This window comes from Rhyacophila brunnea, unplaced genomic scaffold, assembly GCF_057557595.1.
Source record: "Rhyacophila brunnea isolate RB1 unplaced genomic scaffold, BYU_Rbru_1.0 scaffold_13, whole genome shotgun sequence".
Taxonomy (NCBI): Eukaryota; Metazoa; Arthropoda; class Insecta; order Trichoptera; family Rhyacophilidae; genus Rhyacophila; species Rhyacophila brunnea.
In genome coordinates, this window is record NW_028232785.1 from 26,640,740 (window position 1) to 26,655,913 (window position 15,174).

At 35.9% G+C, this 15,174-nt stretch overlaps 1 protein-coding gene across 1 annotated transcript in view; it reads left to right on the top strand.

Moving 5' to 3' along the window:
- LOC147077100 (uncharacterized) overlaps positions 1-15,174 on the top strand; it is a 335,612-nt gene that overhangs the window by 69,258 nt on the left and 251,180 nt on the right. The window contains exon 4 of the mRNA XM_085940721.1: positions 469-550. Coding sequence (XP_085796847.1) covers positions 469-550 — 82 coding nt within the window. The remainder of the gene's footprint in view (positions 1-468; positions 551-15,174) is intronic.

The following is a 15,174-nucleotide window of genomic DNA, read 5'->3' on the forward strand; positions in this document are numbered from 1 at the left end:
TTTATTGTTCTATTACTAATAATAGAAATATATTCATTGACATGTTTACTTTTTCAAGTAAATAGGTAACGTTTTTTAGACATCTTTACACGATTTAAGAATTAATTCCCCCGTCACAATCACAAAACAAATTGATGTGTTCACAGCTCGACTTTCGCTCTCCGATTGCCAGCCAGTCCGAAATTTCGTCGCACCTATAGTTGATAATTATTTGCCGTTGCACTGAAGTACCGTCTTAACATAAAAGGTTTGACAAGACTGTATTTTTTTGTCGGGTTCGCGACGTCTAGCTTACGTCCGTCGCCCTTCGACGTTCATTGTGAGCATAATCGACACGGATGATAAAAAATACTGTATAAAAAAATGGGGTGGCATTTTGGCGCTACCCAGGGGCGGCATTTTGTCTAGGGACGTCACTGAGTGGGTGATGAATGCTTGAAATTAAAATTTCTTTTTTGTTTTTTACAGATGACCAAAGCCGCAATGTGGACCCCATCGCCAGCCGCGATTTCTAACCAGACGATAAATATCTCTCCAAGCGCATTATCAAGTAAGTGTCTTCATACTAAATAAACCTTTTACTGTAAAATTGGATAACTACTTTACGTATGTATTATTGACGAATTGATATTATTATAATCAGTTTTCCGGTGGATAGATTTCGACATCAACCCTGGTAAACTGAGTTTTAACTGTATTTTAATTTATTGTGTATATAACACAAACACTGATATCACTCAGAGCAATTCAATGAACAATCAACAATAAAATTTAGCACCGTTAACACGCCTCACGTATTTCTAATGGAATGCATTTGGAATCGAGTAAGACGTTAACATTAACATTAACACGTTAACATAACATGACCGACATTAATTGACAAATCGCCCATGACCGCTATTAATTATTTAATTAACTTTATTTAGTTTACTGTGTTGTAGAGAATTTTGACTAAATTATAGTTTTAAATTTGTTTATATTTATTTTAAAAAGCATCGATTTTTATAAAAATATAAATGTGTATAACTTGGAATCCTTTTTATTTATATGAAATCTTATTCAGGAATGGTCCCAACATTGAAGCTCGATTTGATATAAGTAGACAAAAAGGATTCCAAGTTAAAAACATTTAACTTTCCTACTAACTCCCTACTTTAATTATAGTTTGTCAATTTATGGCTACGGCCGTATGTTGTAGCTTAACCACTAGGGAATGACAAAAGAAATGGCGTATTTCAAAAAAACACTACCTTATTCTTAGGTCAATAATTATTATAAAGCAATCATTATTCATAAGATGTTTATCACACTTGAATGGTCAAAGACTTAGCTTATAATAAATATCTTTAGAATCATCTTGAAATGTGTTAATCTTGCCGATTTTTTTAATAATAAAATGCCTAATTCTTGTCAAATTTGGGATCACAGAGATTATCAATATAATTTTTTATCGTGAATTTTTACAAAAATTATCTCGTAATAAATTATGCTAATGGTTTTATAAATGCGTTTAAAAATTAATAAATGTAAAAAATCTTAACACCACTGCACAGTTATGTACCGAAATATGACTATATTCTAAAACATTGGAGCGAGAGGTTTAAAAGAATACTATTTTATGTAACAAAAATACTTCATGCAGTCATCAAATGTTTAAAATAACTATAAAGAATAATAAGGCTTCAAAATTATATAAATAGATCATCTACAACGTTTAAGGAGTGTCCAGGATCATGGTTTGAATATACAATAAAAACTCAATTTTGACCTTCGACGAGCATGTCCCCCCTTAAGGTCAGCATAGAAAACTTAATAAACCAAACTTTAATAATAAATATGACCACAAATATATGTAATAATAAGATGGGGTCCTTTGGCAAATTCACATTTTATAATATTTTTACAACATTTTTATTAGCTCGTATTCTTGTTTGTCCGGTGGTTGTTTGTCCAGTACAACTCTTGCAATCGATTTATAACTAACTTCCCGACTAGCTAGACTTTTGAAACTTTTAGAATATATCAGAACACGATGCCAATGCATTCTTTTAATACTATTAGCCATCTTTAGGCAGAATTGAATTCATTTTCAGTTAATTCTGGTTTGTATGGAAAGTTATTTCAGAAAAATCCGTAAAAAGTAAAAGACTATTATTGGTTGCTAAGGGGGTGGTCCCAGAAACTAAATTATTAATATATACGTGCGTTACTATGGAAATCAAAATGAAATGTCAAAATAACATTTCAGCATTCAATATTAGTTTGTTTTTTATTTACTTCATTTATCAAGTACAAGTTTGAGCATATTGAGCATAATAATTCAACAGAGAATTTAAAAACGTTGTATATAAAAAGTTATTTTTATCTTGTAATTATTTACAATTATTATTGTAAGTTTATTTTTGACTTGAAATAAAAAATATTTTCTTTTTAATGTTTTCAGATCCATAATATTGCGGTTATGGTTAATTTTTGTTCAAGGTACCGGTTCCAAAGAAATTAGGGATTTCGGAATTCAGTTCCGGTTCCATCTTCAGCTCTGACTGCTAATGGAAAAAATAAGTTTATAAATATGAGACTATTTATTATGGTCAATGTTATTGCTACAAAATATATATATGTATGTATGAGAATGTATGGATGAGGATTTAGGTATGTATATTAGGTGAGTTTATACCTATGTGTGTGTGTATTTTTTTTTTAAATAATGTTATAAAAAAGTAGATAGATACCATGTACGAGTATTATTAAAGACTAATATGTCATTAGTTAACTCCATTAATTATTTTTTATAGAATTGACGATTTACACCTCTTGAGTGTAGTATTTTTATTGTTTATAAAGAATAATGATCTATTATTAGGTTTTGACGATTTATTATAGTAATATGCTATCGAGTGTATTGTTATTAATAAGATAGGGTTTTTACTAATAAGGTTTTTTACTGACACTTCAACTATTCATAATTTGTTTATTGTATTTGTTGTGACCTTTGACTTGATAGGTAGGTAATGGAGTTTTTACCTACTTTATTGTATTGATTTATTATATAAACTAGAGTAAAGAGTGTTCGTTGTCAGTGTGTGTTTACCTTTGATGAGTGTACACGGCGTCTGAAGATGCCGAAAGGCGAAACCCGGGTAGCAAAAAACGACTTAAATGGAATAGTACAGAGCTTGAATCCATTAGAATTTAAATTCAAATTCCATCAAGTACCTTCAGTCCATAGTATTTATAAGTTTATAAACATTGTACCTACCTATCCATTGATCTGGTATTTAATCTATGACAGAATGCTAGTCAGTCAAAATCGTTTACAAAGATAACAATAGATATATTTTTTATTATATAATGCTTTTCTTGAGTCAGTCAGAAGTTTGGCCCAAGTCCTCGGGGACTTTAATACTAAGGCACAGTGAATCCTTTAGCATGAGGATCGTGTGCCTTAAGGCTTTCTAGGACTTTTAATACTTCCCTTGTGTAGTTGGCCATGCTATATATATTATTATGATGCGAGATCAAAGAAAGCTTGGAAATCTGTATAAAGACCAGTGGCGTCCCGCGGGGGTGGGCGGGTGATACGATGCTTATAAAGGCAGGAATTTATTTTGAATTAATATTACAACTTTACTTTTGACAGTAACGTCATGCGCACATATAAACGACCAGAAGTTGGGTTGAATATTGAAATTAATGGCTCGCCAAACCGCTGTATTCGGAAAATTATACGTTTGCAGTTGACCGTATAACATTACATCGCAGTGGCGAAGAGTGGATGTAGGCTGTTAAGATTAGCCATCAATAGTCTACACTAAACTTTGTCTGTCATACGTTTTTATTTTCATTGAAATAAAACAACAATTTACATACAGTGTTGGAGTTTTTAATATTCAATTAAACCTGCGAAACCAAGCCACAATAAATAATAGTCAAAAAAACTCGTCTATCAACAAAATATCTAAAATTATGCAATTAAATCATAAATAACTTTGGATGTTTTCTAGATAGAATAATATTTGTTATCTATTATAGTTTTGTTTAGGCAGGGCTTAATGAATTTTAAAAAAAGCACCAACAATATGTTTAATTATGTTTTCTTAATCCAACGAAAACAAAGAAGTATGAATCAAAAAGTGTATAGAATTTTGTCGTGTCGCTTAAAATATACCAAAACTATTATGGTTTGGTTAAGGCAGAGCTTAATTTATTTTTAAAAACTAACCAACACCATCTGTAAATTGTAGTATTAGTCCAATAAAAACCAATACGTATGACTAACAAAGTTTTATGTGCAATATTTATGGCGGATCTTAACAGCCTACCTCCACCCTCAGCTACTGGTACATCGTGAGCTGCTGTATCGGATATATCATCATCATCATCATCAGTCTGAATCTATCCACTGCTGGATGAAGGCCTCTTCAAGCTGCTTCCACTTCTCTCGGTCCTGTGCATTGCGTTGCCACATACTTTCGCAGAACTTTATCATTTCATCGATCGAGCGGTCTCTAGGTCTTGCGGACGTTTTGTACTTCTTGGATACCACTGGATGACTAGATTTGTCGAACGATTGTCTCTTCTTCGAGCTATGTGTCCAGCCCATCTCCATTTAAGGCTTTTAATAAACTCTATTACATCGAAAGCCCTTGTCTGCTTCCTTATCCACTCATTCTTCTTTTTGTCCTTTCGCGTTATGCCCAGCATGCACCTCTCCATACCACGTTGTGCTACTCTATGTTTCTGGATCTCTCTTTAACTTAGGGTCCATGTTTCACACGCATATGTGATCACGGGAAGTACACACTGGTTGAACACTTTGCACTTTAGGCACAGTGGAATGTCACTTTTGAAGACAATATTCAGGCGGCCAAAAGCACTCCAGCCTAGCTTTACTCTGCGAACAATTTCATCAAATATACATCCATCTATAGACACGTCTTGTCCCAGATAGATGTAGCTTTTCACCTGTTCGAGCTGAGTGCCATTGATAAGGATCTCTTTTTGGCCCGCAAAGCAGTTGAACATGACTTTCGTCTTTGTTAAATTTATTTTCAAACCTTCTTTGTTGCTTACTTCAGCGAGTTCCTGCATTCTGCTTTGGAGGTCTTCTGAGTATTGGATATATAGTGGTATAGTATTGGGACCAGATTCATGTTTAAATAAAACACTTTCAATACTCAATACTAAAAAAAAATATCGGAATATAAGGGAAAGACAGAATATGTTAACCAAGTAGGTAAGTAAATTAGAAATACAAAATTCTTGTAGGTGTTCGTAAGTATCAAGATGTATCAATAACATATCTTATATAACATACAGTAATCTGCAATGCATCAGGAACAACGCATATTTTTTTTAATGCTATACGACCATCTCTTTTCGGTAAGATGGTTAACGGTGAACTCTGCTATACGTACAATTTACATAATATCAATCCTAAATATCAATCATAAATCCTAAACAAAAAACCATAAGAGATAAAATTTTAATTAGGTATATTTTTAAATAATTACAAGATAAAAAGAACTTTTTATATACAACGTTTTTAAATTTTCTGTTGAATCATATAAACTTGACTTGAATAGCTTAAACGATCAAAAAAAATTGTATTTGATAGAAATAATACTGAAATGTCATTTTGACATTTTATAATATTGATTTCCACAGTAACGCACGTACATATTAATAATTTAGTTGCTAGGACCCCAGACCCCTAGCAACCAATAATAGTGGATTGGATTACGGATTTCTTCCGAAATAACTTTTCATACAAAACAGAATTAACTGAAAATGAATTCAATTCTGCTTAAAGATGACTAAAAGTATTAAAAATGCATTGGCATCATGTTCTGATATATTCTAAAAGTTTCAAATGTCTAGCTAGCCGGGAAGTTAGTTAAAAATCGATTGCAAGAGTTGTACTGGACAAATAAGAATACGAGCTAATAAAAACGTAAATGATTTAAAGGCGTAGAAAAATCTTTTTTTTTTTTTTTTAAATAATCTAAATTTTTAATTATTTGCTTTTGAAGTCATTCAACGTTGGTATATTTACAATTTGCTGATCTGTTACGATAATTTTCCGGTAGATGTCATGATATTCTATACAATAATCAATCGATAAGCCCGTATTGCAATGGATTTGATTTCAAATCTCATTTATTACTTTTTTACTACGATTTTTTCTTATATTATGTACATATTGAATATTAAATTAATATTAGTAGATATTATAGTCCTAGACTCGCCGATCGCTAGAGCAAAGCTCTAACCACTGGGTTATATCGATTACAGATACTTACCAAAATATCTAATTGGTTGTCGAAATAACCATGTCATTTATTTTGTACGTACCTTATTGGTACCGATAAAAAAATTGGAGTGTGTACTTTTGTACGCGCGTTAGAAGTTACACTTCTTTGGCGTAACAAAACAAAAACAAAACTTGTGATAAACTAGATTCTTCGACTAGCTCTTAATTATCTTGTTAAATTACACACTTAAGAAAAAGGACCGCTTATTGGAACGCCGTTGGTTTATTTCTATATACTTTAACTTATATTACTAAATTATATAATTATTTATCGTTGTTTTTAATTTTAAAGTAACAACTGCCACTATGACGTTTAATAGTTTGTTTACGTAAGGAATTGCAAATGGCCGACAATATTAAATTCGCTGCCTAGGCAACGGAACAATTTTAAACTATAACATTTTACTCTATAATCGTCACGATTGGAGTATCATACTGTGGCGGAATGGTAGTACGTTCTGCTGATAACCAAATAATTGGTGGTTCATTCCAATCGAGTGTGTTTATTTTTGTGTGAAAAAATAAATTATGTGTTACATGTCACACGCCAAAAATACAATCTGATCTTATTTTCCAAACGCGCCTAAAGATGTATAACTTCAATAATACTGTGTTATGTACGTAATGTTGTTTTGATTAAAGCGCGCACACTTGTATGATGCAAACTGTCCAAAATACATTTAATTTGATTCAATTCTTTCAGGTGTCGACGACGTGAAGCGAGATTTTCAAAACATTCATATGTACAAAATTGTGCAGTACCAAGGTAGCAAAAGTTTAGAAACAATTGTGCTATTATTTGTTTGCGGACATATGCATTTAATTCTAGACTCGGTATAAAATATATTCAATACAAAACACTTCAACCTATTAATCAATTATCATATAAATTCGAAAACATCGTAAACGGCTAACGTTTCTATATATAGATACGAGTTATTGCTATCCAAATTACGGCGCAGTATTCCCGACACAAGCAATATTACGCGCAAAACTACGTATATGTTCAAATGTTTGTACAGCAGATACGCGGTATTCGTTGGTGTATTATTCAATACAACGTTTTCCTTGTATTTGAAAACAGACTGCACTGCGGCGCCATACATCATTCTATGTGTATGGCGATGTCTCCCTCCAGCAGTATAGCCGCGTCCCTTTCGCACTTGCACGGATACCGTGTGGGAAAATAATAATATATCGTACGGGAAAAATGAAAATGGAAAATTTCATATTATAAATTTATTGGCGTGTTTTATTTGATTTTCCGGCATCATCAGCCGCATTATTGGTACTTGATTAAGGCGTCCGTGTGGGTATTTTGCAGCTGTGAAAATACTATCTCGTAGGTATGCTTACATCAGCGATTTCCAAACTGGGGGGCGCGGCTCCCTGGGGAGGCGCGAAAAGTTGAACACAAATAATGTAGCCACAGGTTTGCAGTTTGCAAATGCATAGTTATAAAACGGCCGCTAGTTATAAACTACATATAAAAACAGTCCTATAAAGGTTGTTTGCAAACCTGTCTGAAAATATGGAGTCGAATTTTATAGTACCTACCTCCATGGCCCCCACAAAGGGAGGGCTGACAGGGCTCTAGCCTGGGGGGCCCGGCATGGCAAGCCCACCAGTTGAATACACAAATTTTCTCTAATACTTTGTAAAAAAGTCGGCTGCGGTGCTATTTTCCATTTCGAAATATGTGGCTGTGTGATGTGATATGATGACTGATATAATTAAATGATAATTCATGCGTAGAATTTTATTTTATAATTAGTTTTTGTGTTTCGTGACTTACAAAATGGCTTTTTATCAAATATGGCGAAGGATTCCATGTTACTTGGGTATCTACCGCCAAAGGAGGTCACGATCAGTGCTTCATAATATGCTGGGCAAGCCCTCCGCATGAGCCGATTTTAGTGAGTAATGTTTTACCAAGTGCATAGCCAACACGCCAGTGTTGCCATAATATAATTTATAAAAACATCACTTGTGAAATTATAACATTGGAATAAATATTCGATATCTGGCAACACTACGACCGCACATAGTCACACGCATAAGGAAAGGGTCGCGGAGGAAGCGTGAAGGGGGCGAGGCAAGTGCGTGAAAAAGTTCGTCATGTTTTGAAGGACAGACACTTGCAATAGCTCTATCTATATTTTTCTATAATCTAAGATGCTGGGTGACGACAACTCAATAAATTAACTGGGTTTATTTAAAAATGGCTAAAAATATACGGAATACCCTTAACCCTGGGGTTCCGTGGAGACCACTTAGGGAACATTACTGTAGAAAATCACACTGCCCTTAACGTTAGCGGTAGGTAGGGGGGCCCGCCATAGATCCTGGCCAGGGGGCCCGCTATAGGATGTGGGGGCCATGCCTACCTCACTTAGGTATATACTATTGTGAAGCGCGCTGGCTATCTCGTGAACAAAATAAAATAAAAGGGTCAAATCATAATGTTGAAATTTGAGGCAAATTTGTTTTGGATCGATAATTTTGTTGTTATACTTGTCTATTTGGTTGAAATTATATAAAATGAGTGAATAAATCAATGCAAGGACCACTAATGCATAGTGAAGGCATTCATAAAAAATTGGAGCTTTGGAAATCAACAATGTTTCTACTTTTAAATGAATTCTGCGCCAGATATATTGAAGCTAACAAAAATCTATTTACTGAGTTCTTGGTTAGTTTGCTAATGCACTTTTCACATTATTTTATTAATAGTAAAAAAAGTCGCCTGCGACACTGCATTGTTTCAAGATTATTAAATATTTAAATTGTTTGGTTGTGCGGTGGAATTTGATGTGATACCTATATGATGATTGATATACTTAAATTATAAATCCCATGTATAATTTAGGAAACACTACTTTAGAGCACCACACTACCCTTATTAATCTCAGCGATAGGTAGGTGGGCGCGCCAAAGATCCTAGCCTGGGAGCCCGCTTCAGGATATGGGGACCGATGATAGAATCCATTTGTCAATGAACGATGATGAATTTCGATTGATTAGTATTGAAATTGATTGTGCTAATAAACAAGCACATTCACCGCATGAAAAACAAATTAATTTAAAAATGAATATAGTGTAAGTACCTAGTAAAACCTTGCTTATTTTTTTTTTTTCATTTTTGTATTAGTACACTTTATGCCTATTTAAAAAGGTGTCTGTATTATTTAAAGAAATAAAGGAGGGGGGAGGCGCGAAGATTAGATTTTATTTAAAGGGAGGCGTAGTAACATAAAGTTTGAAAACCATTGGCTTACATACTGTAGTTTAAATGCTAGAAGATATTAATATTTGGCCACGTATTGTTTTCGACTTATAAGTGATGTAAATGTGAACTCTGCCATTCTTGGTAGTATTGACTTGTGTATCCCTGATAACTATCTTAGAAATCTAGGTTAGCAGAACTTACCTGCCATTGGTGATGCCAATTGGGAGGGCAATAACTTTGTTAAACCAAATCGCTTCGGATGTTGATATTTTCCACCTATGTGAGGATGATTATAGTTGGATGTAAATTCTTAAAATAGGGTCCACTTAGCTCATTCGGCATACTTCCTTGTACCTATCTAATTAATATTTTTTGTGTTTACACTTTTCTACTGTCTAATAACTTAATACCTACTGATTTGTTTCTTTTTGAAGTAGGTAATACTACTTCTTATGGCGCGTTTGGGTAATCAGATCAGAGTGTATTTTTAGCGTGTGACATGTAAAACATAATTTATTTTTTTACACGAAAAAAAACGCCCTCGATTGGATTCGAACCACCGATTGTTCGGTTATAAGCCGAACGCACTACCTTTACGCCACAGTATGATACTCCAATCGTGACGATTACACAGTATAATATTATAGTTTAGAATTGTTCCGTTGCCTAGGCAGCGAATTTATTATTGTTGGCCATTTGCAATTATTACTTTCGTAAACAAACGAATAAACGTCAGACTGACAGTTGGTACTTTAAAAATAAAAACAACGATAAATAATTATATAATTTAGTAATATAAGTTAAAGTGCATAGAAATAAGCCAACGGCGTTCCAATAAGCGGTACTTTTTCTTGATTTTGTAATTTAACAAGATTATTAAGAGCTAGTCGAAGAATCTAGTTTATCACAAGTTTTGTTACGCCAAAGAAGTATAACTTCTAACGCGCGTACATAAGTACACACACCGATTTTTTTAATATAATAACGTCAATAAATATTTAATATTTATTTATATTTAATTGATATTTCTTTGTTTCTAAATGTCATGTTGTGAACGTCTTAAATTCATAATTTGTAGTGTTCATTATAATTATGTAAAAATAAATAAATAAAATTTGAATCACGGACTTGAATGTGCAAGTCTAACAGAAGCACTCCAGCAAGGATGAATAATGTAAGTATGAATGCTACGGGTAGTGGAATTCCGAGAGGAGTGGGACCAACCAGCTCACACGCTGTTCAACAGCTAAATCATCCGGCGGTGACGATCCTTAGTCATGAGGTCCTGATGAAACTATTATTCAATTTATGTAAATAATTTGAAGGTATTTTTTCCGTTTATGGGGGGGGGGGAGGTTTTGATACGAAAACCACCCCATTGTTTACGCACCTGTTATGAGTTAGTCACAGTGATGTCCCCAGATAAAATGCCGCCCATAGGCAGCGCCAAAATGCCGCCTCATTTTTTATACATTGAGTCATGAGTCCAATATCTATGAAATGTGTTGTGTGTATATATACATTACTAACAAAATATCAGACTAATTATTCGCAAATCTGCACGTGTCGTTTCTGGTCACCAATGACGTCGAAGAATAACGGAAGTAAACTAGATATCGCGAACCCGACAAAACCAGTGAGCTGAAATTATTGAAAGATATTTTCGTTATTACTAAGTTTAGGTAGGTAGCTCTTTCTATATATTCCAAATGATTTTCCTCGATTTTCCGTCCTTCGAGTAACTGCCGCCCACAAGCGACGCATAATCTGCCTACCCCCACCGGACATCACTGGTTAGTCAATTCAGCGAGTTTTAGGGCATCGTTTCTCTTCTTAGTTCAATGACTGACAAAGTTTAGTAGGTCTTCGCAGCCTAACTTCACCCTTCGCCATTGTTAAGTATATTATATAGTAAACTGATTTTTTTCTCTGCATAAAAAATAATTCTTCCAAAGTAAAAGCGATTTTTCAATATAATATTTTATAGATATAAGAATATTTTTATCGATTATTGTTTGATTTGAACAGGGCATAATGAATCAAAAAAAAAACCAACATACACCATCTATGTCTCAATTCAAAGAAATCAAATTTTAATAAATGTGAGTGAAAAAGTGTGCACTATTTTTGTCGGATCGCCCATAGCACACCTAAACTATTATGGTTTGGTTAGGCAGGGTTTAATTGAATTAAAACAAACTAACGAACAACATCATTCTGAAAATTGTGTTCTTAGTTCAATGAAAACAAAAGTATGACTGACAAAGTTTAGTGTGCACTATTTATGTCGAATCTTCGCAGCCTACCTTCACCCTTCGCCACTGTTGTATTGTAGTAGACTGAATTTTCTTCTCTGCATAAAGAATATAATTCTTTCTAAGTAAAAGCGATTTTAAAATTTATAATGCCTACGCAAGTTGCAATAAAAAGTTGTATCCAGTTAGTGGTATCCCAAAAGTGCGGCGCTCCTGAATTCTTGATTAAAATATACTCCAGAGATTTCAGGGCCGGGCGGGGGCTGTATTATAATACGAGACACTCGAGCAGGGCTGCGTCAGTCATTGTGTCGACAACTCAATTGATAGGAACGTATCTAGGTTAAATTTCACCGTAACACAGTTCACCGTGAGCTGTCATACCTGAGAGATACGTCCATATAGCATTAAGATCAAAAAACGACGTATTGTTCGTCGAATATTACAGATAGTATAAATACTATCTACCGTATGTACTTGATGGAATTTAAATTTAAATTTTAATGGATTTATTTTTTGTACTATTCTATTTGAGTCGTTTTTTGCGACCCGGGTTTCGCCTTTTGGCATCTTCACGCACTGTGTACACTCACCAAAAGCCAAATAAACACATCGAATACTATTAAATCTAACTTATATAGGTAACAAATCAATACAAGGTTAAAACTCCATTGTGACCCTTGACTTGATAGGCAGGTAATGGAGTTTTTACCTACATTATTGTATTGAGTGGTTATATAAGTTAGAGTTAATAGTGTTCATTGTCAGTGTTCATTTGCCTTTTGGTGAGTGTACACAGTGCATGAAGATGTCGAAAGGCGAAACCCAGGTCGCAAAAAACGACTCAAATGGAATAGTAAACAACTTAAAATCCATTAGAATTACAGACAGCATTGGTCAAATTTTATTAGATTCAATAAAAATATAAACTGTAAATTGATTGGTGTCACGTGACCTCAGCACATCTATCGCAATGTATGTAACATGATATCATCTGATGCATAAGACTAAAATCTTTGCGTAGGTACCTATAATATTATTCTCTATGACTGCAGCTTTGTCCAAAGTAATTAATAAGAAGATGATTTAAAAATTATTTACACGTATTTCGGATGCCGCCAAAGAGTGCGGCACTTCGTACCATTGTGGCACAGCCTCAAGGGTTCCGTCGCCATGGCCGGCCCTCCCTCACCCTCACGGTGCTACAAGAGCGACCTACGTGCTGCAGGTCTGACACGGCGGGAGGCGCAAGAGTTGGCGATGGACCGAGAGGGAAGTGGCGCCAACTTCTGCTTGCCCTATGCCCCAATGTTGGGACGTGACAGGGTGGAAGAAGAAGAATTAAAAAAAAATCGATGGCATTCAATCATATAAGTATAAATAAACATAGATTGTTTTTTTTAAATAAAAAAATAATTTTATCTAAATGTATAAATGTTTAGAAAAATACACAATTCAAACTTACCGCTCAAGTTTATATCGTCAGTAAGCTATTGAAATTTCATCGAATTAGTGTGTCATTGTCATTAATGTGTAGGTACCTAATATTTGTCAGTAGTAATATCGTATTATCTCCTTATTTCCCGTGAGTATACCTGACAAGTGTGATCTTTTTCTCTGATCTCCACAGCCTCTCCACAATCTCTTTCCAAAAGTCACCCTTCACCACTGATCGATTGTGAGAACAAGTGATAAAATAAACATACATATTATTTTATATAATTTTTTGATTGATTTTTGAATGTTGCCAACCCTGTTTCTTAACCAATTCTGGTGTCAGATTAATTATTCAACTATACAGAAAATGGTATTTCTTAGTTAACAGAAGTAAAGTCAATACACATAATTGTATAAATAGCCAAACCTATGAATATATTTTAATATCACATTTAAGATTTTTGTAATAAATAATGAAATCATATTTCGAATAGAGCTTCGTATAGTTACCAGGGATACCATGAGTGGCGAAGGCTAGAGGTAGGCCGTTAAGATTCGACATACGTAGTGCAGTGACGTCCCTAGACAAAATGCCGCCACATTTTTTTTATACAGTACTTTTTATCACCCTTTCATGACTCTAAGGCATAAAGCCCACCAAAAAAGCGTTCGGTGCGCTCACTACTGAGTAGGCCCCCTCCCACCCGCGCATTACCCTTCACCTATGTAATAAGGGGCTCAAGGAGCACAAAATAATTATTGTTATCAACTTTTGTGGCGTCGTCAAGTGCACAAGGTGTCACTTATACGGCCACATGGCAAAGAATTGTTCGGCGAGAAGCGCCACATGCGGCCATTGCACCGAGGAAGGACACGATAGGGCTGAATGCCCTAATATTAAGGCCCCCGGAAAGTGCCCGGCCTGCGCCAGGCACAAGAAGCCGCATCAACATGCAGCGATCGACCCTGATTGCCCAGCGCGCAAGTACGCAATGGCACAGGAGCGGAACCGAACGGATTATTCGATTCAATGATTCGGTTCGGTCAGTTAAATGCGGGCAAAGGGAAGGCTATAACGGCGGAGCTGATCAAGACGGTTCGGGAAATGGACATCGATTTGGTCCTGGTGCAGGAGCCTTACTCCTACGGCCCCAACCTGGGTTTCAGTGGGGGTCGGGTAATGCACCACGGCCTGGGGTCCATGGCCTGCATCTTCGTTGCGAATCCTACCCTAGTGGTGCTACACCTTGCCCACTTGTCGAGCGAACTCTTTGCCGTAGCGGAGGTCTCCGACCGATCGGGGAACTCCATTGTGGTGGTCTCTTCTTACTTTAAATTCAGCGTAAACATCCTGAAATGCGTCGAGCAGCTCGATAAAATTCTGGTTGCATGCCGCGGCAAACAGATTATAGTGGGAGCGGACGTCAATGTTCAATCATGGCTGTGGGCCCCCCGGGGGCCACGGTCTGGCCGGGACAATCCGACGCCCCTCGAGGAACTCGTGGCAACTCACGACCTGACGGTGCTGAATAACTCTAATGGTCCAGCCACATTCTCTACCAACAATGGGGAATCTCACATTGATGTCACTTTGATATCCAATGGTTCTGCCGGACGCGTCGTGAACTGGACTGTCCATTTGGAAGCGTCAGCAAGCGACCACCGTCTGATCACGTTCGCCTACAGGACCGAGAGGGGCCACGCGTCTCTCGCTCCACTTGTGAGCGAGTCACTGCCGAGGCGTTTCAGGACCAAGGGAACCGACTGGGTACGTTTTGACCGCGAGTTTGCTGAGGGTCTGGACAGGATGGCCTCGCGCCCTCCGCCAAAGGACATGCACGCTGCGGCTGAGGACCTCACGAATCTCATTATTGAAAAAGCGGAGGGCACTATCGGAAGGACGACCCCGAGACCGCCGAACCTCGCGCCCTGGTGGAAGC